Raw genomic sequence first — 27687 nt, 5'->3', positions numbered from 1 at the left:
TGACAAATAGGTTTTACTTCCATAAAAAGGAATTCAGCAAGTTTGACACAGCAAACTTGATTTAAATTAAGGTAATGATCAGTAGTTCAGTGGCTTACCTTCTTTAAAAGAGGAATAATAGTAACAAAGATTTTCTCCAAATTCAGTGAGAAGTTACTAAAAGCTATAAGCAAATAATACATTCTTTAACCATTTCACAGTTTAATCTAATCTATAGGCTTTGTCTTGGAGCCTCATCGATCACCATCAAAAGCTAGTTCAATTGAAATGGAGAACATGGATCGGTGCGGCTGCAGCAGTGAAACAGGCGCTGTACCGGGTCGCCTTGGTGAAGCTGAGCCGGAAGGCAAAGCTCTCAATTTACTGGTAGGTCTACGTTCCAACCCTCACCTACGGTCACGAACTCTGGGTCGTGACCGTGATCGAAACAACAAAGGTCGCGGATACAAGCGGCCGAAATGAGTTTCCTCCGTAGAGTGGCCGGGCTCAGCCTTAGAGAGAGGGTACGGAGCTCGGACATCAGGAGGGAGATTCGCTGCTGCTTCGCGTCGAAAGGAGTCAGCTGAGGTGATCCGGGCATCTGGTTCTCATGCCGCCTGGACGCCGCCCTTTAGAGGTTTTCCAGGCACTTCCAACTGGGAGGAGACCCGGGAGAAGAGCTAGGACACGCTGGAGGGATTATATCTCCCAGCTGGCCTTGGAATGCCTCGGGATCCTGAGAGGGAAGTCTGGGTCAGCCTGCTGGGTCTGCTGGGTCTGCTGACCCCGACCCTGGATTAAGTGGATGAGAACGGATGGATGGATGCAAAATGTCACAATGACCGTGATATATTGTCTATGTACATCCTCTCACTTGTAAACAGTTATTGAATAGAACAATATAGTAGCACAAGCATATTGGTATTCCAGCTGCTCAGCCAATGAGCCATATTGTATGGCTTTATAAAACATGTGTTTTTAAATGGCATATAGCTGAACTATATATGAAGGCTCATTGTTTTAACAGCTGAATACAAAGTGACTATTAATGACCTGCACTATTCAACTGGAAACAGGAAACATAGCACCACATGATCAATGCAATTAAAGGTTTCAAAGCAGCACTAATCAATATTTATATATTAACAATCGATCAAATGATTATGTGTATTGTGAAAAGTATCTCTTAGTGCTCATGCATCAGCTGAGTCTGCAGTTCCACTCTGCATTTCAGCTTCTTTCAGCTCATTGTTTGTTTAGGGCTGCATACAGCAGGCAGCTATTTTCAGAAAAAAATCTCGTTGACGCCCAGATTTACAATCCGGCCAGCACTGCAACAAACAGACAAAGTTGGCAACTAGCTGCAAGCTAATAATACATTTGACAAGGAGGGAGTGCACGCCAGGTTATATACTAAAAACCAACAGAGTTTATTACATGTCAGTTAACACAAAACAAACAGTGGAGTATGTATATCAGCAAAGTCAGTAATGGAGGCCATGCATGCCAAGTGTGCTGTGGAAATGTTGAAGCCAAAACCCAAGAGCAACAATGCTGGGAGAATGTCTGCTGAGGAGACTGCAGTGAGCACATGGACCAGCTTTTGTAGCCCGGGAGGTCCAGGTGAGCTTAATCAAGCTAACGACCCCTTGAATATCAGCCAACTGTCGGCTAGGTTGACAGAGCAGCCTCCAGGACAGTGGCAGAGGCGTCACATGACCCAGATATTTCTCTCGGGAGATGATAGAGACCAAAACAGAGCTAACAAAAAAAAAGATTGTTGCTATTCACCAGGTGGCCTGAAACGCAACTCCAGTGAATGCTAATATTGCATGTGATGACTGAATCTGTCATAATAAATAATGAATAATGAATAATAATTTACAAATAATGCCATATGAACTTTATGAAGTGCAAACATGTCTATGATTTGGATTTAGTTTATTTATTTGCACAATTTAAGCAGTACAATTTAAAAAATAAACAAACCTAATAGAGATAAATGAAGAGTACAGGAAGAGGCAAAATGCCAACTGGGCATATTTGAAGCCTCCAACTATATACTATTAAAATATCTTACAAAATTAGAAACATTAAATGAAATACAACTTGTTCTGCCCCCAAATTGTATGGTAATTAATGCAGCTTAAAAGTGGAAATTGAACCTCATTTGTTAATTATTCATCCTATTTATTAATTTGGGAACTTTAAGCAGACAGTATGGTCACACAATAAGAAAACGTTATTTCAGTGTGATCTTATGTACTGCACCATTACCTGTGTGATTAGAGATGATTTACCCTTTATTTTCAGTCTTTTGATTATTTCTTAAGGCCTTCCCATGAGATTAATTTCCAGTATATCTCTTATCCACCATCACATACATCACATAGAGCACAGACAGATATGCACAAAAACAAATAGATGTGTCAGCCTGTCCATTTGCATAGGTCAAAGCATTCAAGCGTGAAATAAAAAGAAGACAATATTAAAGTTACATCTGCATCTGCGGACAATTACATCCAGTCAGCTAATGCGCTCACCGATGGTCCGTCGCCTAGGGGTATCAGATAATATACAGTTTAGGACTTGTAGTCATGGCAATGCAGTTAGAAGTCAGATTCGCTTTCACAAAAAACAATTAACAGTCACATTTATCCACATGTGAAGCATTTTGGCTGCACGGTAAACACATAATACTCGCCCACATGCATTGTTATGGTAAATCAGTTTTTTCGGCTTAAAGCGTCCTCCCACGAACACTGTTGTCTTCCTGTTTATTGTAAATGAAGATTACTTTCATATTTGTCAGGGTTTATGTTCATTTTCAAATGAGAAGTATAGCTGTTTGGACTCCTCCCAGTTTATTTTCCTGTGTGTTGTCCCCAAAGGCCCTGCAGTCACTGACAGCTTCCCTCCAGCCACCTGTGGCTCACCTGCAGGAGCGAGCACAGAGAAAACCTCCTCTCTGGATCCCAAGGGGTGTTATTCTCACTTTTGGCAAGCTGCTTCCTTTTGCCATGAGATATTAAAAACTGATTCCCCTGAACACACCATGACTTCTGCCAGGAATATAGTCGTCAAAGTTTTATGACTCGTTGTCGAGCGCTGAAAATAATGACAAGACATGATAGGTTGCCTCTCAGAGCCTCTTCCACAAGAGACAAAAAGATGAGCGAGAGAGATAGATAGTGAATGGGATGTATATACATATTAGTTAATATGATCATTTGCTTTATTATTTATAGATTTAGATGAAAAGAGCAATACAACTTTCATACATGTAAGGTCAATTTGAAGTGATCACCGATGACTAGTTGCAAGAACAACCCTGCTCTGCCCAACAGTATCAACATTCGCCTGCTACTGAGCCAGGGCAGCGACTTCAGATGTATGATGATCCCTTATATTTACATATTTTTCATGGTAGGTGCTCAGTAAGTATTTGCATGCAGTAATCTAAAGCTTCACCTGAGCTACATACAGAGTGTATACCCAAATATTACGTCCCAAAGTGTAGCAAAGCTAATAGAATAGGAACATGCAATGTATAGACACATTGAGTGTGTAAATGCTGGATTTTGAAAAGCTGACAGTGCACTGAATTGAATAATACCAATAATGTCATATTTCCAGGTTTGTTGTAAAGTGGACACTAAACACGGCATTGCTGGCTTCAATCAGTATGAAGAAGAAGTTGAAGCACTACGAATGAGTTGGAAAATTGGGAACTGGGAAATTGGTTTCTCAAATTAGGAATCAGCTGTGTTGAATATTTTCAGAATGTTTGAGTTTGATTTAAAAGTTCTATAAAACTCGCTATAAAAGTTGAGCTCTCTATTTTGAAAAACTAGGTCCCTAAATAGTTTTTCCTTAAGATACAGGGACTTTTTAATAAAAAAACAAAAACAAGCCTCATCCTGAGCTTCCAGTTAACAGTGAGAATGAGAGTTGGGGAATTTCGTTGTAAAAAATAAATGAAATAGCTTCATCCTCTTAAGATACAATTTATTTTATGTATCCCTTTTGATTCAAATAGTTTTTTTGACATCATCTTTCATTTAAAAGGCAACATCTGATATTTCTGTGTGAAACCGCACTCTTCCCAATAAAACCTGTCTCTTTTGACAAATTGCTCTAATGATCAGACTGTTCATGACAGTTGCTCCAGAATGGCAGAAGAGGTATCTGTTAAAAGTCTGTCTTATATTCTCATATCAAGGGCATTGAATGCTAGATCTCAAAGGTAAGACAGACATATAATCACCTCTGGCCTCATCAAAATCAGGCCAGCTCTTCTTAGAGAAGCTGCGTGTGAGTCATGCTCATCACAGACAGCTCCATCAGTGTGGGACACAGTTGGGTATATCTTGTACTGCACATTTACAGGGAATATAATCATTGTGCCAACCTAAAAAAAAAGATGAAAAAAAACCAACCTATTTCACGTCATCTTGTGGCACAAGATGATGTGCTAAATCAACAAGGGTGATACATTTATGTATGATCATGGAATATTAAGCAAATATACACACAGATTCCCTATCTACAGCCATTTTAAAGCTGAAAGTAATGTTTGAAACAAGCTCCCCAAGTCAATCAATACGGGAGGTCAACTACAAGCAGATGTAAGTAGTGTGCATGGGAATACTGTTTAGTTGAATTGCTTTCATTCGAAAGTTTGAGCATGCAGAGGCGCTCTTATTGCATATATTACGACGTGTTCGTGAGGGAGGTCCTTTTGATGAAAGTGGGTTTCCATGTATATTTAATGCCATGGTTTGCCGAGCTCTGCTTAAATGTGGACGGTAATGAGGACTGACACGTTGAAAACAGGCTGTGCCACCCGTCTCCTCCCCAGGTGCACACCAACAGTCAGAGCAGAAAGCAGCTGTTAAGGTCATATTAACAGCCACAGCAGTGGTGGCACTGAGAGTTCAACACACTGCAAATAAAATAGAAAAACAAATACAAGAAAACATTGTTATCAGCTTGACAAGCTATCAGGACATTTTGTTGCCTGGTCTAAATGGAAAAAATAATACCAATGCAGAAACACACTTAAATTGAACACCTGTCGACCATGTTGGAAAATTATCTAACAATTCAAGTGTATTTCAGTTTTAACATTCTGAATGATTGATCTATGGTGTACATAGTGCTCAGTTAAATGCCCTTCACATTTCATGAAACATGCAGAACACGCTGCTCACGTGGTTGACGCGTGAAAATCACGAGTACGACAGCATCCACGAATCATAGCAACGACTCGCGTGCTATGGTATGTTCTTCAGTTTGGAGTGTCACCTGGAAACTTGTGATAAATCAGTTCTCTGCAACTTGCAGCATTTCTACATCTGGTTGTTTTTTGCAGCACATTCGTGGTACTCTGTAGACTGGTGGAGAGGTTTTCTACATTTGCTTGAGTTTTGTGTACTTGCACATGTTTTCTTAAGTTGCAGTGCATTGAACTCCCAGGGACACCTTCAAAATGTTTGACAAACACAAATCTATTTGTGATTTATACCATATTCAAATACTTTTAATTTCAATGGTAGGGCAAAACATTTTGATAAGATTTAAACAGAAAACAACACTTGCACTCAGTAGTTTACATCAGTTATTTTACAGTCATACATAACAAATGATTAAAATATTTACACGTAGAAAATAATCTATTAATTTCAGATTTATTCCAACATTTTCCAACAACTGATCAGCTGAATTGCGTAATAGATCTACAAACCTGAGACACTAAATAAAAATAATTACAGCAGGGACAGGTTCAGAAAACTTGCTACACAGTAGCAATTATGGACAAAGTACAAAAACATATTGGACCCATTACATCTTTTAAGTCAACGAAAATCTGACTGTACTGCATTTACCACAAAATATACCTAATATACTACCTTGTCAAAACTGCAAAATATCCACCAACTACGGCTGATTTTGTAGGCAAAATAAAATGTTTAACATTCACGATGGGACGTCGACTCGGCTCATCCGAGGACATCGTGGTGCTCAAAAGGATCGTGTTCAACAATGCACCGCTTTTCTGTCAGACTCCTGCTTCTTATCCTTTCAGAAACATGAGCAAACATAAGAAAGAACTCCATCTCTTCGGTCCAGCGTCATTCACAAGGAGCTGCTAAACAGCACGTTTGAGATGAACCATTTCTGTCCAGTGCATTTCTGCAGAGCCAGTTGGTAGCCAAACTCATTGTCGCTGCTCACTACGAGCTCTAGGCATCTCTTTGATTTCCTGTTCTGAATGGATCCTCCCTGAAAAGATAAAAGCAAGCTGGTGAAAACGGTGCCGCCCTTCAGAGAACAATTTTTTTTTTGCACGCCACAACTTTCCTCTTTTAACCCTTGTGTTGCCTTAGGGTCATTTTGACCCGAATCAATATTACACCCTCCCCCCGCCGTTGGGTCATTTTGACCCGATTCAATGTTTCACCCTCCTGTTACCTTTATATTTACTAACATATTTTACCCTTTGGGTTCAATTTGACGACAGCAATTAAAACCTCCAGAAAATTATTAGAATTAATATTGTTTTCCAAGTTTAAGTGTGAGGCACTTTATGTTTGTTTGTTGACTACCGAAAGAACACCGACATTAAACATTGAATGGGGTCAAATTAATCCTAAGGCGGGGGGAGGGTGTAATATTGATTCGGGTCAAAATGACCCTAAGGCAACACAAGGGTTAAACCCACACTGCTGTGAATGGATACGGATGTGTGCGGCTGAAGCGCCCTGAGCACTGAGCGTTTTGGCTGAATCACACTACCATCTTCATTGGGTCCACCAGACAGCATCAACAAGGTTTCAGGGCAAAAACTACATTGCCATTGCCAGTGTAGTCATTAGCGTTCTTCCTAGGGCCAAGATTTTTAGAGACTTCTCCAAAGAAAAAGTGAAAACCGGACAAAAACAAAACAGGCTAAATCATCTGGTATTGCGGTGGAAGAGAAGGCATGAAGGATATGAAAACCTCAGTTTCAAAGCGGTTACGATCTTGTTGAAATCTTTCACAAACTTTAATATATCAGCTGTTTCCAGAATCTGAACAGAACGAGCACATTAGCGCTGCAAAATTACTTCAGCATGTCCCGATGAATGAGGCAGAATTTTCCTCATTATGGAGTCAGGGCTCTTCAAGGGCAAGTGACTGAAGAGGACACTTTGAGAGACTTGGAGGGAGCTGTGAGGAAAGCGCTCTTTATGATTTACTACGAGAGCAATGCTGAGGGATGTGGGAGAAAAGATTGGACAGGTTGTACAGAAAGAACCAAATTACTCTTTGGCCTGAGTCTGGCCTGTCTGTGATGTCCAAGAGACATTTTATTTTATAGATAACAGATGGTAAAAAGTGCTGAAAGTGGGCATTTATGGACCAATATTTAGTGGTGTCCTGAGCCAGCCAATAAAAGCAATGAACGGGGCAATCAAGGCATTTTTTTACTGAATGGAATCAGCTACAACAGCCAGATTAGTTTCAGACCCCCGCTCAAGGTCGTGCCAGCTTCAGTCGAGAACAGATTATTAAAGTGTTCTATTTTATGATGTGTCAACATTTTAACCATCTCCATAAACATTGAGCGGAGCCACATGTTGAGGTTGAAGGCTTTGGAAACATTAATATTATTTGGTTTGCAGGATCAAGAATTTACTGTTGAGCTCAATCATTCAGTAAAAGAACATGAAGAAGAACGCAATATATTTATTTATATTTCAGAATTTTAGGTTTTAAGTTTAGAGCAGAGATTAGGAGATAGTTTTAAACAATTTAAAATCATTATTATTAATTTGAAGCAGACACAAGCTCCACAGCCAGGTTTTCCAAGGCTGGATCAGAACACCCTTAACTCACCTGTGATTGGCCCAACGGGCCTCAGCTCTTAGTTGGTGTGTTCTTGGTTAGGAGGGTTCTCGGGGTGCTTGGTAAACCTCGGCATACCTGCTTGCAGATTTATTTATTACTGTTGTCTTTAATAACCATTTGTTTTGATATTCAAGTAAGAAGCCTGAATAAAAAAATGTCAACCTTTAGGAATAACTAAAGATTTGACCAGCCTGTTTTTTAAAAAGAAATCACTATATACATTACATTACACTTAATTTAGCCAAAGCTTTTATCCAAAGCGACTTATAATCATACACCCAAGACACAGCAATTCAGGGTTAAGTGTCTTGCTCAAGGACACATTGACTAGGGCGGGGATCTGATTGAGTGACGAACCTGCTAACCACTGACCCACAGTCGACCCATTTTTGCGGACAGCATGACTAACAGTAGTAATAATAATACGAGTATATATACTATAGCAGACCAAGTAACATCTTGTAGTCGTATGCAACAATATATTAAAAAAAATACACTGTAGAGGCTGGGTGTTGGCTGGACCTAGTGGTCTTTCAACAGGAGTTTTGGGGCCTAATAATTAAACTCAATTGTCATTCAGTTTTACTTTAACTCGGTCTTATATGCACAGATTTGATTGTGCAGGTGCTTTTTAAAACTTAAGTTTGGTAATCTGTAGCTTCTGTACCTCAGTTAGGTCCGATACCAGGTGAGCAGTTTTCCTCCTTTTTCTTCTAATTTTAATTCGGTCTAACGATTTTAATCAGCGAGCTGGTTCTGTGGACTTCATTCTTTAGACGATGAAGCATCGATAGAAGTTGCTAAAAGCAGTTCATTTCAATCCATGCATTTAGCCATTTCTCTGTCTCTTTCACAGAGAGATGACGTCTCCATTTTTCATCCTGCCTACAAGGCTCTGATTGGGCCACATTTTTGTTCCTCAAACCTGCTGAAACAGCAACACATTAGCACAACAACAGACCGATTTGAGCGTCTGAAACAATCAAAGATGTGGGTCGTGATTTAGAGGCCTGGACTGAGGCCAAACTAAAACCCAGAATCGCTGCATATATAGAATGGTAACTGATAGAAGCTGCTGTGTCTCACTCAGCCAAGTGGTCCCTACGAGAGGAGGGGGCTGATGAATGTACATGTGAGCACACAGCATGGAGGGAGGTTGTTGTTTGATTTTGGGTTCTATGGTTTGCCTGGAATTCTATGATATGCTATATACAGAACAAACTGTATTTGTTCCTGAAAAAAAAGTGTATCGCCCACACATACCCGTAGAACACACAGGCAGGAAGAACCATGGAGTCCCGCCCACTGAACATGTCCTTGCTTTACTTGTATGACAAATATTTCATTTATTTCCCTTATCAAGGCTTATCAAGATCACTTCTTTTTAGTTAATGAGAGGTTTTCGCAGTGGATAGAGGAAAGTAATGTAAAGTAAAGTCATTTAGAAAATGTCACTTATACATTTTAAAATATTTAAAATATCTTCACTTAATTTGGTTTTATGTCATATTTGAATTAAGATAACACAAAACTACTGAGCTTAGGCTCCATACATGTGCAGTCAAAACTGTTAATAATTGATGCCAAAATTGCAGAGACATGATACTCTCCAGCTTTCCTGATATGTCCCCATTCTGCGTGTTAAATTATGCAAAGTTAACTAAAATAGCCACTTAAAGGTCAGGGTGAGGATATGTGATGTATAAGCTGAAGCATATTAAACCTTTACTCATTTTCACACCATCGTGGTGTAAAGCTCAACAGATGAGCTTGTCGCGGCAGTCCAGCAGCGACATCGTCCAACACATATTTGACTGGTTGTAACAAGCATCTAATATGAAGCACATTTGGTATTTTATGCAAATTTTACTGAAAGAGGAATACAATCTATAATTAACACAGCACTGACAGCATGGCAGAAAACAACCGGAGTTTGAGCCCAAATCCGAGTATGCAGTAAATCCAATTTACCCGTTGTCATGGGGCATTTTGTTAGGTGGCTGCTTGTTAAAATACATTTTCAAGCACAGATAATGAAGGAAGACAATTATAAAGTTTTAATAACTTTTCACTTGTAAATGAGTTAGAGAACTAAGGGGTCAAACAGTAAATTAAAACACTTAACATTAAAAGCTAGTTATATTACTAAGATGGGAAGGGGTATAGCTATGACCAGAAAGTGCTTTGCTTATTTAACACTCCCTATTGCTTGTCAGGTGTTACACTCCCTGGTCTTTTGTCATCTGATGTACTGTCCATTCATATGGGCAGTGGCTGCTAAGAAGGACATACATAAACTACAAATGGTTCAAAACAGAGCTGCCAGATTAGCACTCCAGTGTTCAATTAGAACTAATACTGCATATATGCACTCTCGCCTGTCATGGTTCTCAGTTGAAACTCAACTTCACTTTTGTCTTCTCATGTTTTTCAGGAAAGTCGTATTTAATCAGACACAGGTATATTTCTTCAATCAGTTACAATACACATTTAACAGACATAACCATAACACAAGGAATGCTAGTTTAGGTCAATTGATACCGCCAACCCCAAGAACTAACCTCCTCAAACGTACTGTTATCTATCGTGCAATTACCGCTTGGAACTTACTACCTCCTCGTTTAACTCACATGAGTAATAATTTGTCATTCAAAAAGCAATTAAAGGCGCACCTAAGAACATTCACCACTTGACGTATTCTATTGCTTTTTAGTCATCTGATTTTCTTTTTCTTTGTATGAATTAAGTTGAATTGCATCACATATATCCAATAAATAAACAATAAACAATTAAAAGTAGTTTTTTCCTGTCGCGTCCAACAAATGACCGTAACTGAGGTTGGATATGAGCAGAACACCGCAGGTTGACCTTGAGTGAAGGCTGTGTTCAGGGGTGTCACCTGAGTGAAGAGCCAGTGGAGCTTCATGCGTTTAGAGGCGGCATAGCCGCACTCGATGAGGCGCGGCCTGCTGTTCACGTCCACCAGGCACTTGTTGTCGTCGTCATCAATCGTTGGACTGAGGAGCCCGATGTGGAGCTGCTGAGCACTGGTGTAGTACACATTCTGCAAGAAACACCACATCCTGCTACAAACACACTGCCAAGTGCTGCACTGGAGGCTGAGGCTGCTGTGGTTGACATTTTGATAATGGTCCCTACAGAGCTGCATATGACCAAATAGCAATAAACTATGCAGCAAATGAGGATTGCTCTCGGGTTGTCTTTGGGCATGAAAGAGACATTTATATTGACTAAATATGCATATTTATACAGTTATCCTGAATGAATGGAGGAGAAGACAAAATGATGCAAAAATGAAGCAATGCATTGTTAGTTCAGTAATGGTGAGAGACCCTGAATATTGGTGCCCCAAACTGGCTCATATTTAGCTGAGAAAAACTGCCAATAATTTGTCAGGAATTTGGCAGAAGAAGAATTTTCTGTATTCAAAGAGGGAAAAAAGGCTTTGCAGTTAGAGCAGGACAGGGGGAAGAGAGAGGGAATCTGTGGACTGTATTTACAGACAGACAGAGCGGTGCTCAGCGTGACGGTGGCTTTAGGATGGTGTAGCGCACACGCAGTGACAAACTAGAGGTCGGGGAAAAACATGGATGTACTTAATTTTGATCACATGAAATTGCTAATTCGTGCATTTAGAAAGTAAACTGAATTTCCTCCAGTGGTGCAATTAATTTCTAGATACACAACATCTCGATGGCTTTTATTACTAATTTACATACAATTAGTTCATTATCTTAACCCTTGTGTTGCCTTAGGGTCATTTTGACCCGAATCAATATTACACCCTCCCCCCGCCTTTGGGTCATTTTGACCCGATTCAATGTTTCACCCTCCTGTTACCTTTATATTTACTAACACATTTTACCCTTTGGGTTCAATTTGACGCCAGCAATTAAAACCTCCAGAAAATTATTAGAATTAATATTGTTTTCCAAGTTTAAGTGTGAGGCACTTTATGTTTGTTTGTTGACTACCGAAAGAACACCGACATTAAACATTGAATGGGGTCAAATTAATCCTAAAGCGGGGGGAGGGTGTAATATTGATTCGGGTCAAAATGACCCTAAGGCAACACAAGGGTTAAGAGAACAAATTCATATAAATTGTATTAATGATAGGATACATAAATTGGTATGCAGAATTTAAATGATAAAGAGGCGTAAGAAGAGTACAAATGAGTTAGATTTATAATACGATTAAACAGGGACTTTTTCAGGAGAAGTCTAAACATTTCATAAGCTCGTCTCTGACCCAGCACCTTGCTTAGCTGTCAAAGCAAGAATATGTTTTTTTATTAAAATAAAAATACAATCGGCGTCAGGCCTGCGTGTTCTTCTGCTTGTTTACTTTCACTCTTTTCCTTCTCTAAGTCTGATCTCATATCGCCCAAACAGCATCCTGCCTCGTTCCCACCAGACGTTAAACGGTCTGACGAGAGTGAATCTTTTATTTGTGCTTCTCATTTTGGGAGCAGCGCAGACCGCCGGGCCGTGAGTGGCTGTGCTTTCTATTGTTGCTGTGCACAAGTCGGTATATTTTATTACTGCTTGAGCTGAAGTGCTGTACTGTATGTTTGCTGACAACATGCTCTTGTAAAGTCAGTCAAGGGTTGGATTGTAAGCTTTGGAATACGCTTTCCTTTCATGTGTCGCTGTGCAATTTCCTTTCAGCACGTTGATGTACTGCATTTACAGCAACACCTCGGATACACTGATACAACTCTCCCAAAAGCAACGCAGCGACATTATGAATGACTACAGCAAACATTTGCTGAGTATATGTGTCATTTTAGAGGCAATCCAGGGTTTTATTCCTCTCCGTGATGGAACACTTATACATAAAAATAGAGCAGACTAGATTTGTCTTGCAGAGGAGATCCCTAATCTCATTAGGAACGCTGGTGCTACTCCAATCTATTGTTTGAAATGCTTGGATTTATGAGAGATTTATAGCATACAACGGATATATAATTAGCCATTTTTAAAGTTATCTAGGTCTCCGAAAGAATTGTAGAAGTTCAGTTTTTAAAGAAAAAAGTGTTTCTGAGATTCTACAAAATTCATTTGAAATAAGAGGAATAATGTAAGATCAAGTTTACCGGTGTTATGGCAAGGTCAAATAATCTCTGAAAACAATCTTCTCAGACATAATGGGATGGAGGAATCGATTGCAGCTGGAAGACGCTGGAGAAAGTAAATGATAATCAAGCCTTGCTAACATTTGTAGACACTTACTGCCTATTATTTGGGCTGGATTATGTTTTGACAGAGATACGTTTTTCGAGACATTGATTGATGAAAAACAGGAGCAAGCGGTTGAAATGATCCTGAAGTCTAACAGACGGCATGGCAAATGTTCAGGGACAATCTAACTTATTACAAAATAAAAAAAACAGGATTTCAGATTGCGTTTTGTCGATAACGTGGCATTTTACCCTGAGTTTACTCAGTTAGGACATGTCAGCCCTAAATGGAGGTGTATGAAAAATGAGTTTAATATGTACTTAAAAACACATCCAACAAGCATAACCTTAAGGAATGGCTTGATGACAATCAGGTGTGCAATCATTGATGGTCTGTCTGCCCTGCATGCTTGTTTCGCCTATATGTGCATTTGTTTTTTATGTGTACATTGTACTGTAGCTGGGTTTGTTCTGCCTGACACATGCTGCAACCCTTTATGTCTGCTCTGGTCTATTGTTGTACCCTTTCTTTTTGCTGTGTTTTGTTTTTTGTCAATACGTTGTTGTCCGTTTGTCTTTGTTTGAATCATTTGATTTTGTTATTTTAGGCTGCCTTCAAAACATCTGGCCGGGGACAGCAGATGGAAATTAGCCTCTCCGGCTAACTCTAGCTCACTTACAGTCCAACTGTTGATGGGTGTGCATTGTCACTGCGAAATAAATGAATAAATAAATAATAAAAGATTGTGTTTCTGTAAAGGGCAAAATAGAAAACCTGATCCCGTCTTATGAGGTAAAGCTACTGAGTTTGATGCAATCTGAAAGCGTCTTCGAAATGAAAACCAGTTTTGTAGAGTAAAAAAATCCCCAGATAGAAATAAAATATCGAGGTGGGGTATTAAATCTTTGTGCTGCACGCTGCATAACACAGTGGTGTGGAGACAGAGGGCTCTAACCTGAGGTGTCATCCCGTGACAGAGATAGAGGATGGGGACATTGTCATTGTCGGGCCCCTGGTCCAGACACAGATCATTCTTCACAGAGTTTTTCAGCTGGAAGAAAAGGAAAATCAGATGAAGTCACAAGTAGAGATAAATACACACATTATATAAATTGTCTGGGTGAAAAATTAATGATGTGACAGTGTTTGCGAGCATAAACTAATCCAGACGTTATCATAATGAGGTCAGTATTGCCACTATGAATAATGCTTTCTAACGTTGAGAATGAACAAGTGAGAGCTTCAATTTAAGTCCATCGCAATTCAAACATTTTCAAAAAAAATTCTCCGGCAGACTTAATTCAAACATGAGGAGGACTGCGTTCCAATGAGACATTTTGGATGTGTTGATGGCCCTGAAAACCTTTCCCTTTCAATCAGCTTCTTGCTGGAGAGTCCGACGTGAACACACCGTTTTCAACAAAATGTGTGACATTTTTAGATATGTTACAGGATAAACAAACCAAAACAATCCTGACAACGCAGATTAGCTGAGTTTTTTTATTCTTGAACTCTGACTAAATAATAGCGTAAGATGTTTTCCTTTTCTATTCGTGCTACTTTATTTATTCATGAATATATAATGTTACAAAATGTACGAAAAAAGTTGAGCCGGCAATTTTTTCACGGATTTTGAGACTTCACTTTTGATTAGTTAATCATCCATGAATTCTAAGAGATTTGGGTTTATACTGTATCCTGTGTTTTGGTTCGTGAGGTTTAAAGAATTCAGAATTTGCTGCTTTGAATATAAAAGTTTATGTGAGGATGCGCTGTGCCAACGGCTGCTTGTTTCAGCAGTGGCGTTTTGCTTTTATTTTATTGTCTTTTTTTTTGCACTTTTCCTCTCTTTTCTTCTTCTTTTCTTTCACGTTTGTCTTAGTTACGGTCGGACACTGGACCATAACTACTTTTGGCTTTTGTTCACTTTGTCGTGAGTATCGGTGAGCCGCAGCATAACAATGACTGGGACCGTCGTCTACTCGCGCGCTCAGCTGATCGCGCTGTGCAGGCCGAAGCTTCTGCCTGGAGAAAGACCTGTGATCCCGCTGGAGCTACGGAGAAGGGCTCGCGGCTGCCGAGCGGGTGTCAAGCGGAGGGCTAAAACGAGGAGATACAAACCCTCGGTACCGTCGATCATAACGGGGAACGTGAGGTCTTTGGCGAATAAGACGGATGAGCTCGGCGCGCTGGTAATGTCCGAGAGGATCTTCCGTGAGGTGTTTCACTGAGACGTGGCTGCACGCGGACTATCCGGATCACAGCGCGTCTTTGCCCGGCTTCAGGACTGTTCGGGCTGACAGAGACGCTACACAGAGCGGTAAGAAGAGGGGGGGCGGGATCGCTGTTTATGTGAATGAACGGTGGTGCCACCCGGACCATGTGTGCGTGAAGGAGCGCTTCTGTGGCCCGAACATTGAACTGTTGGCCGTGGGGATGCGCCCGTACTATTTGCCGAGAGAGTTCACGTCCGCCATTTTGGTTGTCGGCCATCAGCTGACGCTGAGGAAGCTGTGGACACCATCCACTCCACTGTGTCTGCTCTGCTGAATCATCAGCCTGGAGCATTCATGGCTATCACTGGTGACTTTAACCACACCACACTGGATAAAGCTCTGCCAACCTTCCATCAATACATAGACTGCCCAACTAGGAACAATAAAAGGTATGTTCCTCTGGTGAAGAGGCTGCGGTGACCACCAGGACTGTGAGGAGGTGGTCTCTGGAGCTAACGACGCCTACAGGACTGCTTCAGTCAACTGGGGGGATGTGTTGTGGACCGCACGGGAGGACATCAACAGTATGACCGACTGCATCACGGAATACATCAAGTTCTGTGAACACACCACCATCCAACAACAAGCCCTGGATCACCAGGGACCTGGCGCTTCTTAACATGAAGAAAGCTGCTTTCAGGTCTGGAGACAGGGATGAGCTGAGGAAAGCCCAGCGCAACCTGAAGGTGAAGCTCAGGGAGGCAAGGACAGGCCAAACTCCAGCTGAACAACAGGAGGTGTGGTCTGGCATGAAGCAGATAACTGGCTTCAAGGTGGGAGGAGAAGCCAGGGGGCTCCTGAGAGGGCCAACGAGCTCAACTGTTTTTTCAATAGGATCAGTTCACAGCCCTCCTCCACACATCACACCTCCCAAACACCTCCCCCTCTGTCCCCCTGCTGAGCTGCACATCCCCCGCGCCCTCAATAACAATGGGCTCCTCCCCTCCTCTCTCTGTGACGACTGACCAGGTGAGAAGACAGCTGGCTGAAGGTCCTGATGGCATCAGCCCCAGGGTCCTAAAGACCTGCGCCACCCAGCTGTCTGGTGTCCTGCAGCGCCTCTTCAACCTCAGCCTGAGGCTGGGGTCCCTGTCCCAAAGAAGTCAGCACCATCTGGCCTCAACGCCTCACCTCCCATGTGATGAAGGTGCTGGAGACCCTCTGCAATTTGCTTACCAGCCTCATGTGGGAGTGGACGACGCCATCATCTACCTGCTGCAGTCACCTGGATGGAACCGATGTCTCTGTGAGAGTCACTTTTGACTTCTCCAGTGCATTTAACACCATCCAGCCACTGCTGCTGAGTGAAAGAAGCGGTGGGTGTGTGTGACGCGTCCACCATCTCCTGGATCACTGACTACCTCACAGGCAGACCACAGTTTGTCAGAATGTGATGTTGGAGCCCCACAGGAACTGTTCTGTCTCCTTCCTCTTCACCCTGTACACCAGTGACTTCCAGTACAACACGGAGTCATGCCATCTGCAGAAGTACTCTGATGATTCTGCAGTGGTGGTATTAGGATGGACGGGAGGAGGAGTACAGGGCAGTGGTTGAGAACCACCCGGCTGAGCGTGGCCAAGACCAGAGAGATGGTGGTGGACTTCAGGAGGCGACAGCTCCTACACCTCTGAGTGTCCTGGGAGGACATGGTGGAGGACAAGTACCTGGCGTCCTCCATCGACAGCCGACTGAACTGGAAGGCCAACATCAACGCTGTGTACAAGAAGGGATCCTTCAACGTGTGCAGCAAGATGCTGGAGTTATTCTACCAGTCGGTTGTCGCCAGTGCTGCACTTCGCCATTGTCTGCTGGAGGAAGCATCGAGCCGGTGACACCAGCCGTCTTAACAAACTGGTTAGGAAGGCTGGCTCCATCATCGGCTGCCAGCTGGAGCACCTGGAACAGGTGGTGGAGAGAGGTCGTTGAAGAAACTGGTGTCCATATTGGACAACACCACCCTCTCCACCACCTCTACTTTCTCCAGACGTCTCCTCACGCTCCGCTGCCACAAGGAGAGATACAGGAGAACATTCCTGCCGACGGCTATGAGGCTCTACAACAGTTCACCTCTTGCCAGATCACCCTAACCCTTCTTATATTTTGTGTTTTGTTTTTTTATTCTTGTGTGTTGCTGCTACTGACTCGACAAATTTCCCCTTGGGGATTAATAAAGTATATATCTATCTATCTATCTATCTATCTATGATCATCTTTTTCACCCATTGATAGCTCATGATCCATTGTTAAGAATACTTAGATTATCTTGAAATAATATCTGAAATATTATGTATTTTGTATTCATGGTCATCTACATTTTTGTTACAAGTTAATGCAGTATTTGTTGTTAATAAATAGGATAAATGTTTTGTGAGGTGATTAAAACATTGTGTACTAGACTATGAATAATGGTAACAGACACTTCCCGTGTGGTGTCCAGTTCACAGATAAAATGATATTGCCAAAACACAGTGAGAGTGAGGGAGCAGCATCTAGAACCTGCTCTATTCAACTCTGCAGTTCATTATTTTCTCTACAGGGGAAACTATTACCCAAACATTAAGCGCTGCCTGCCGCAGTGCACGCTGTTGATATGAAAATGTATCTACGCGGTTTAGTGAGTTTGGACAGGTGTTTAAAAAACAAAAAGCGAACGACAAAATGATCATCGAACCAGCATCAGCCTGGTATGTCCTCAGATATTCACTTAAAGAGAATATAAATATTAAAAGGCTATCCAGAGAAGATCTAAAATAATCTAAAACATGAATCATACACTGAATCCTCTTAAATTAATTTCTGCTTCATAAAAATGCAGATCAGAAGCAATATGCTTGATGAACATGAGTCAGACCTTGAGACCCAGAGGGTTATTCATGTGCATTATGACAAAGGTCTGACTGATCGTGAGATACAAACTGCTCCACAGGGAGCTCCATGGATAGTGGATTTGCGTGGGGAGTGAATGAGGTAAAGATGTGAGATCAGAAGAACACAGCTATGGGACCATTCAGCTCCCCATTGGCTCAGGAGATGTCTACTTCTCTTTGCTAATCAGGACATACACAGGAAGCTCAGCTCTACCAGTGGAAATATAGTATATATGCAACAGTGACACCTGTGGGGACATCAGCTTAAAGCAGAATGGCATTGAGAGTGTCTTTAGCTTCTGTAATGCGTTGTGTGTCTGAATGAGACGTAATATCCTTCATATTTGATTGTACTGCATGGCTCAGTAAATATGGAGCCATACAGAACTGTAGAGGAAAGTTGGCCTCCACCTGCAGCTCCCTTCACCCACTTGTGTTAGATCAGGAGGAAGAAGAGAGAGTTATGAATAAATTAGACCTCAAAACATTCTTCGGAAATGTCAAAGATTTTGCAAAAATCATAAATAAATGTATTCATGCAAGAGGCTTGGCATGTAACAACTCTTCAAACCACTATGACTGACTAGCCCATCAAATGCACGTCGCAAATATAGAATAACGAGGTCAAATTACTTGAGGAAATGAATGTAATGAGGCCGGCCTACTTCCTCACTGTCCCCATGCACCATTTGTCAGTTTGTGATAAAAGAAAAATCATCCATACAACAGAAAGTGGTGCCATAATACTCTGTGTGTCACTGTGTATTAGGGTTCACCACACTGATGCGCGGCGGGAGGACAGTGGATATAAAGCAAATAGCAATGGGTGAATAGAAACACTGCCAACCCCATTTTTTCTGGTTTCCATCACTAATAAAATTCAGCTTCAAAGCCCTCAAGTGGAAAATACTACATCTATATTTAAATGAATCCATATGTGTCTGTTTTCATTGCAGTAATCTAACATAAATTCCTCTGTAACTTCTGAATCGAGAAGGAAGGAGTGAACGTTACTGCAGCAAACCTCCTCTTTGTGCTCCTGACAGCAGCCATCCGGATCCCAACACAAGGGATTAAAAACTATTCGCTCAGGCACGGTTTAGACTTGTTTTTGCTTTTGCAGACGCTGAATTGCATTTGGGATTAAAAGGCAGGCGGCTTACTACTCCATATGCGATGGTGTCACTGTACATCCTCATCTCAGGGTAGATGTTGACCAGGTACCATCGGAACGTTTTACACTGCAGCCTCTTCCTCAGAGCCTTCCTCTCAGAGATATCACCAATATCAATGCCCGGGTCCTGGTTCAGGTAGAGACACACACACACACACACACACACACACACACACACACACACACACACAGACAGAGAGAGAGAGAGAGAAGCACATAAAGCATACAATTGATTACCTGTATCTAGTAGAGAAACAGTAAATGGGCCATTGAAGATCTTGTGTAGCCATTTGTTGTGGATTTGAATAGCGTCTGTAGGGTTTCGACTTTTTCCATTTCTGACTCGAAAAACAGCTGCTAAACTATTTCAGCTGCCGAATGTTGCACTTTTAACTTTGATGACTATCTTTACTGGTTATACTTCAGATCAAGATTGGACATAGAAAAAAACATCCATATACCTGTTCACAACAGCTTTTAATGTGTGATTGTGTGCTCTAAGTTCCTATTGCTTTTATCTATTTGTTTTTATTGTAATTGTAGTTCTTTTTTATTGTATAGCTTCTAGGATGTTTTAATTATGTGATGTAAAGTGTCTTTGAGTACTTCGAAAAGTGATCTAAAAATGTAATGCATTATTATTATGATTATTATAAAATCTTATAGCACAACTGTCTGAGCCCCAAATGTACAAAGATAAAAGACAAAAAAGAGAACAATTTCTGATTTGTGTACCAGACCTTGGTTTCACCATCTCACAAGCCCTCATATGTATCTTGTGACCCTTTGGAGGGGCCTGACCTCTGGCTCAGAATCTACCCATAGAAACAGAATAAGAGTATCTCCATTTCCATCGGCATGGCAGGATGTTCACACTGCGGGCTGGCTTCTCTAAAAGCCTGACCAGCAAGTCACGGACTCCCTGAGGACCATAAATGCAGTGGGGTAGTGTGAAGCATGGAGAGGAATTGGTAACACACCAGGATGCACAGGTGTTGAGAGGATGATCAGCATAACAACTGATGACAATCGCCATTTTGTTTTGAACTAGTCAGATGACCAGGGCAAGCAGTTCAATGTCCTTTCTACTCTCATTCTTTTTCTATATAAATATGTAAAAGTGGCAACTGTAAAATACTTCTTACATCTTGATGCACCAAGGTACTCTACTAACATCATACATAATATACAGATCTGTCAGAGGGGCACATTTAAAGCAGGATGAGTAAGAGTGCTTTGCTACTTCAAGTACATTTAGCTCCTAATGTATTTCTACTTAAGTAGAAAATGCAATGCAGACTTTTTAAAGTGGTTACTTTGACCTAAGTTAAGGATCTGAGTACTTCTTTCAGCATCCGCCCCATGTTGCCCCCTCCAACGCTGTATCATCATTAACATCACTGATGCCTCTTTAGGAACTCAAAAGCTAAAGTGGGGGCAAATGTTGCTAAATTTGGCTTTCTAGTACTCAAAAACAAAATGGACTTCATATGAGCACAGTGTTGATTTATAAAACAAGACTGACAATTTAGCGGTGGCTAGCAAGGGGCTAACGCTGGGGCTTAATGTCCTGCATCTTAGTACAGACTTTATTTAAATGCCTCATTATTGACTGAATGAATTGCCTGTGGATGTTCATCTATTCATAACGTGGATTTACATATTCAAACAGATTATGCAGGAGAAGAAAAAAAGCTTCAGTGAGCAAACATTTGACTTTGCCTTTGAGGGATTCTTTTTTAACGTAAGACGAAATAGTACGGTACACAATATTCTAATTCGCTGAATCCAGTTCAATCCAGTTTAAGATAAAATGAAAAACAGTCTTACAAAACACAGATATATAACAATAATAAAGCCGTAAAGACACAAGGCAGCGGGCAGTATATGTGTTTTATGTCAGTTAGACTGTTAGACACGCAAACTGTGAGACACTTTGTACTTATTCGACATCTCAAATAGCACAACATCTTTAAATAAAGAGATTTAAAAAGGATGAAGTGAGTGTTAAAAAATTACATAATTTAAAATAATTTTATATGCACATAATTTCTCTCTCTGTATTTATAGTTGCAGCTCCTTTAATTCATCTTTTAAAATGACTATTGGCGTCACTTGTATCTAATTTTCTAACTGCTAATGTCTCCATTTAGAACATTTTATTGAATCACATTACATATTTATTTATTCTGTGGCACGTATTTAATTCAGGCCATTCTGTAACTAACATGAAATAATTTCATTTGAGCCTTCTGGAGGTGTCAGGGCCTGATTCAACGCAACATCTGTGATGGCAGGAGATCAGCTGATAACAGACGACTCCAACCCCCTGACATTTAGATAAGGTGGCAGCGGCATGGAGCTGCCTGCTGGTGCCATATATTTATCATCTGTATTCATATTTGTGGGTTTGTGCATCAATTTTTAACATCTGATTTGGACTTCTGTGGGAATGCTACCTTTGGATAATGATGCAAAAGGCAGAAAAAACAAATCCTGTGTCTAGGTGACATCAAAAAAATTACTCTGCCTTCTGTCAATTAAGCCAGCAGCCAGTTTATGGCTGACACCTGACATTTGAAAAATAGGGCATATGTACATGAGGATTGTGTCGAAGAGTACGTGCAGTTCAGCACGATTTCACTTCAGCTGACAATAAAACTGCGAAGGTAAAAGGACATTATGATGAGGACAGCTAAAGATGTAATTTCAGGGTACACGTTCCTCTTCAGTTTCACAGATTAAGTCGTTTGGATTCAGTGTTAGATATTTGTCAAAAATCACACTTTTTTAATGGAACAGAATGATTTAATGTAATGAACAGATTTTTACCCAGATGTTATGTCCCTGCACATTCAAATACATCCTACTCTCATAAGACCATGCAGTAAAAACAAGGTCCTTTAGTAGCAGCCACAGCTCAGAATTCATTAATACAGTTCAGATAAACTGAGGTAATCTGTTCGTGGTCTAGGACACGTGCCACTTTACGTAAACGGCTCTCTCTCCATTCAGTCAGCATATCTACTGTCACCCATCTCGTCAAGGCCAAAACAATTAAAAAATTAAACTGCCAAGTTATTTTACTGCAACTGCTACTCTGTTTCTCTGTATTATTAAAACTGTTATCAGAATTTCACAGGTTCGCAAAGAAACAACAATACACAAATACAGTCACATATTTCTAGTAAATAAAAACTACGATGACACCTTTGTATTGTACAAAGGAACTCACCAAATGTTATATGGTCAGTGAAAGAAAAACAACATGATTAACTCACCTCCATGGGAATATTCCACGCCATGTAGACGTGGCTTTTAAACTCATCCATCCACACTTCTGCAACTCTGAGGGCGTTTCGTCGCACGTGAGACGTCAGATCCTCCGTGTAGGGTTTATGGGCACGCTCTATGTGGCCGATGCGAGCACAAGGCAGTACCTCGACACTGCCGCCACACTGCCACACCTGGTTTTAAACATTACAAATACAAATATCAGAGAATATGGGAATACAAAAAATGTCATAACACGGACGCGCACGCACGCAACGCACGCACGCAGCCTATACGACTTGACACCAAAGGCTGCACAGATGTTGCTGCGAAATACTGATGCACCAGATGTTCATGCTTGCTGGAAGTTAGCAGCACTGAAATAATGTTTGAAGAAGTTTACTTTCATAAGAAAGATGTTTCAGACAAGCCAATTTCCCATGTTGCTCTAAAAAAAACAAGTTTACTTACTCAAATAGTTTTTTCTTTGTTGAGCTATGAACCCTCATTCTTTTTTATTGTTCTATTCTCAGTCAAAATATTGATTTGTATTATTTTTAATACACCTATCTTGTTCTGATTCCACTGTCATACTTAAAAACAGATTGAGGTTTGAGAGCATTTAAGAGTGTAGTGGGTTTTGATGGCATCACCTTTAGGGTGCCTAAAGCACCTTTAGGCCGTTCATCTTCACGTCTGCAGCCGACTGTACCCTTGAGTGTGAGGAGGGAGTCCCTGTGGTGGGAAGCGTTAATGTCCCAGTGCCCAGCGAGAGCAGCCCGAGTCCTTGATGACTAAAAGCCAGTGGCACTAACATCTCATATAACAAAAACCTCTGGGAGGCTTTAAACCCTGGTGCAGGGATCTCAGCAAGCTTTTCCAAAATGTGAAAATCTATCCAACAAATAGTGGCAATAAAAGATTCTCATGACGACTCGATGGAAATTTAATAAAGATATTTCGAGTGCATGCAATGAAACTTGCCATTTTTTTGCAGCATGTGTTATGTTCTCAGATCGTTCAAATATTTGTACACTGGATGCAACGAAAATAAAGAAAAAGATGCAGTTTTTTCCTTGTTTTAATTTTTTACAAAAACGTTTCCATATTTCCACCATACTTTTCAAATCAACATGTAATCAAGCATTACATGTGTTGATTATGGTTTTTAATGAAATTATTTAATGTATTCTTCAACAGCCCTAATTGTATTCTTTAACAGCCCTAACCTCATATCAGTTATAATTTCGGCATCTTTTGATCAACATGTAAAAGGATGTGAATTTCTGAGTTACAAAAACTTTGAAGAGAACTATTTTAGAATCAAAGCTTGAAGGGAAATTAATTAGGAAATTGATTTAGTTGCACAATACTGCTGACTATTATCCTAAGAATTTGAATGATATTGCAAAGCATTTCAAAGATTCAGCAGAAGCAATGAAGATGGGCTACTCTGTTTACATGCTCTCGTGTCACGACCAGAGTCTGTGGAGGATCCTCAGAAACCACGTGACTGTACTGTACGTTAGTCCAGGTAGGGGCAGACCGGGGGAACAAAGCGCGACTGTAGGACCGGCCCACTCAATACCCGGTGCGCTGCCTACTCAATGCACGACGCAAGTGTTGAGTTGGCTAGAGATTTACATTTAATAACACCTAAAACAAAGCTAGACTGATGGAAGACAATGAGTTACGAAGATGGAAAGCAAGAGTGTAAATACAGATCGCGAGGAGTAGTATGAAGGTCAGTCAGTGGTTATTGACTCGGTATAATGCTCCCGACTATTTGTGGTTTATTCGCGTAGGAGAAGGGGCGTGGCTTATCTCCATGGAAACAGTTATCATTTCCACCAAGAAATAACCACTATTTATGCTTTATAGTTGTTGTGGAAATCCCACAACATCAAACGCCCTCCTGTTGTCAAATTCAAAAAGTGCTTTTCATTTTCTTTTGCAACGATAAACCCTGACCGCGCTGGAGGTCCCACATTTAGAATACACAGCTGGTAATTAGCTAAGCCTTATGTACATAATGATGCAACACACTGTGCATTTATATATACACACACAAACACACACACACATACACACAAACAGACGTATAATTAATTTCCCTAATTTTATGATTGACAAATAAGTGAGTTTGTCATTTCAGTATGGGTATTTCAATTTAATATAAACTGGTTAGTTGTGGCAGCTGCAGTGGTGTCCTGTCCTGGCGTCACACTGAAACTCCAGATTACTGACAGATGATATTTTTGTTTGTGTGCCGTTTCCAAAAGATAAGATAAGATAATCCCTTATTGGTCCTGCAGTTGGGAAATATACAGGATTATAGCAGCAAAGAGGTAAAGTGCACACAAGACATAGTAAGGTCAAATATAAACAATAGGCAGTAAATAATACAGTAACTAATCTATGGTAACTGAATAATATATACAACAATATATACATATAGCTGTATGGAATAAATATGGCTATTTCCGCAGTGTATTGATATTAATATTGCACAGGTTGGAGTGAATGAAGTGATTGAAGAGTTTTTAGGTGTTTAGTGGTTTATTGGGAGCTCAGCTGGCTGTGCAGCCTGACAGCAGCAGGAAGGAAGGACTTGTGGTTCCTCTCCTTCACACACCGGGCATGAAGCAGCCGCTGGCTGAAGGAGCTGCACACCGGCCATGCTAACATACGGCTCAGCACACTGATCCAACCAGAACATTGTTGGTGACAAACCCTGGTTGCAACGGTAGTTGATGCTGAAGTCTTTATTCAACTAATTAGTCAATGAACAGAATACTAACCACCAACATATTGTGCGTTTAAGCTTCTGTTGTTTTGCTCTGTGAGATATTGAAGTCTTGACCAAAGTGGTGAACCAGCTCCGAACCCGACTGAACACATGACTTGGAAGATTTCTTCAAGCTGAAAACAATTGTGCCATCACTTTCGAAAAGCCACAGTCAATTACAGCTTGTACGCAACATTGGCCCCCCAAAAATAATTATGCCTTCATTCTTTAGTGTCAATTTTCCTTTCAGACAATGAAACAAACGCCTCAGAATTTTAGCCTGCATTTTACCACTAATCGTCTGCTGCCTATTTTCCAAAAATAATCACAAGCAATGGGTCATTACTGTCACCATACAGCAGAAGTCTTCCATTACTACGGAGGGCTAGACCGTTATTCCATTAAAAATGTTACAATACAGCGGGACATTCCTAATATTGCACTCCACCATCTAATTTGCATGCATGACTCACACCATTTCTTAGTGTGCTGCTGAAGCGGAAACTGCAACAAAGACAGAAAGACACTTTACGGTGGCACCATCTCAGATGAGACATTTCACCTTCACTCTTTCAAAAAGTTGTAAGATAAATAGCAACTAAAAAAGATTCCGAGTCGTATTATACTACGCCCACTTCTATACAAAAAACCCCAATCACCACTCCACCACTTTTGGTCTATATTAAAAGTCAGGTCCTCACTCCACCCCTCCCTCACTCCACTGCGACGGAACAATCTCAGCCAGGACAGCACAACCACTCCCTTCCCTCGTGAACTTAAAAGCTCATCTCCTCAAGAAATGCCTCACGTCCCCTGCTCCCACTTGTACCGCACCCCTTTTCGTTCCACATCCTCCTGCAAATATGCTTCTGTCTGAATCTGATCTGTTATGCCTCTAATTTATTTTTCTGGCAGAAAAGGTCTCACATTTCAGCAGTGTTTGCTCAGATCTATTATCAGGGCACCATCAGCCTAAGCTATTTTATTTTACTGCTGCACTCATCATAATTTGCTTTGGATAAAAGCAAGAGCTAAATACCTTTTATGTTAAAGTAATGCAAGTGGAAGTGCTTTACAAATTCTTCTGTCTACAATTGTGCCAGTTACCAAGCAGGGCGTCTACTGGCTTAAAGTGGATTTTGATGGGAGTTCGCAACATCTTTGAGGACATGAAGCATAGTAATGATGCTGTTTTATGGTGCAGTAATATTTGAATTTGAATTACTAAAAGTACAATCTCCAGCTTAATGGTTAGATTTGTAATCTATGTACTCATTTTATCAACTTTTTGCAACCTCGTTTGTGTATGGTTTGCTGCTTTAAGTCCACGCCAAATCTATCTTTAGACTGACAAACGTTCACCCCCTGCAGGTTTGAAAGGCAGCTGTAACATGTTGTTGTTTTCCTCACTAGCAGCTTTAAGTCGTGTCAGTTACAATGGATTCCAACATTTTCACAGCCAAGAAAAGGATCAAGGCATACATCAAATGTTTCAAACCACATGTCACCAGTATTATACTGAGTAAACACAAAGCTCCTTCCAACAGGAGCAGTGCATTCTCACATTTTACACTAATATGAGCCGACCCAATTGTCCCTATGCTCGACTATTATGGAGAGACTATTGTCCTATAATAACTTAGCAACTGTTACTAGGTACAGCAAGTGTGTGAAGCTCCGGGATTCTCCACATGCTGAAGCTGGCTGGGGAGTGTAGCCTATTGAATTGTTACCCCCTTATAATCAATATTAAAATACAACATTATTACTCTGGTTTATATTTGACCATTTACCTTCTTACAGAAATAAAAAAAAGGGATTTACCACAATGTTGTCTAATTATAATCTGCTTTCTACAATAAATGCTCTTATTATTAATTTGTTACTACTGAGTGCTACTTTCACAAATGCATTCCAAGAATTATATGGCCCCAATATACAGTAAAATCAATAGCAAGAGAGGTATAGCATATATTAGTTTCCAGTCCTTCTCTGGGAGATATTTTGTCTGAAGGCTGGTGAACAAACTCTAAACTAGATGATTAAAAAAAAGAGGATATGGCCTTGTATCAAGCTGAATGTGGGGATATGATGAGGTAGGGGGCTTTTTAATTGTAAATACTTTGCCCCCTTTATCAAATTTGACTCACATTTGAATACCACTAGATGTAAGGATATGATAGAAGCACCATCGTTCTTTCTTTCTATCTTTTTTTCTTAGCAGGGTACCAC

The 27687-nt window shown here is 40.7% G+C and overlaps 1 protein-coding gene across 2 annotated transcripts in view; it reads right to left on the bottom strand.

Annotated features, from left to right (window-relative positions):
* Positions 1-1905: 1905 nt before the first annotated feature.
* Positions 1906-27687, bottom strand: part of galnt18b (UDP-N-acetyl-alpha-D-galactosamine:polypeptide N-acetylgalactosaminyltransferase 18b) — an 80455-nt gene continuing 54673 nt past the window's right edge. Inside the window, exons 7-11 of one of the 2 annotated variants that reach the window (XM_056413035.1) lie at positions 22676-22861; positions 19384-19521; positions 14032-14127; positions 10772-10936; positions 1906-6264 (exon numbers count right to left, since the gene is read on the bottom strand). In XM_056413035.1, coding sequence (XP_056269010.1) covers positions 6118-6264; positions 10772-10936; positions 14032-14127; positions 19384-19521; positions 22676-22861 — 732 coding nt within the window. In that variant the 3' untranslated portion in view covers positions 1906-6117. Of the gene's footprint in view, positions 6265-9914; positions 10937-14031; positions 14128-19383; positions 19522-22675; positions 22862-27687 lie in introns of those variants that run through there. The other variant, XM_056413034.1, reaches the window with a different exon arrangement.

This window comes from Pseudoliparis swirei, chromosome 4 (genome assembly GCF_029220125.1).
Source record: "Pseudoliparis swirei isolate HS2019 ecotype Mariana Trench chromosome 4, NWPU_hadal_v1, whole genome shotgun sequence".
In the NCBI taxonomy this organism is placed as follows: Eukaryota; Metazoa; Chordata; class Actinopteri; order Perciformes; family Liparidae; genus Pseudoliparis; species Pseudoliparis swirei.
This window is presented reverse-complemented; position numbering and strand designations above follow the sequence as displayed.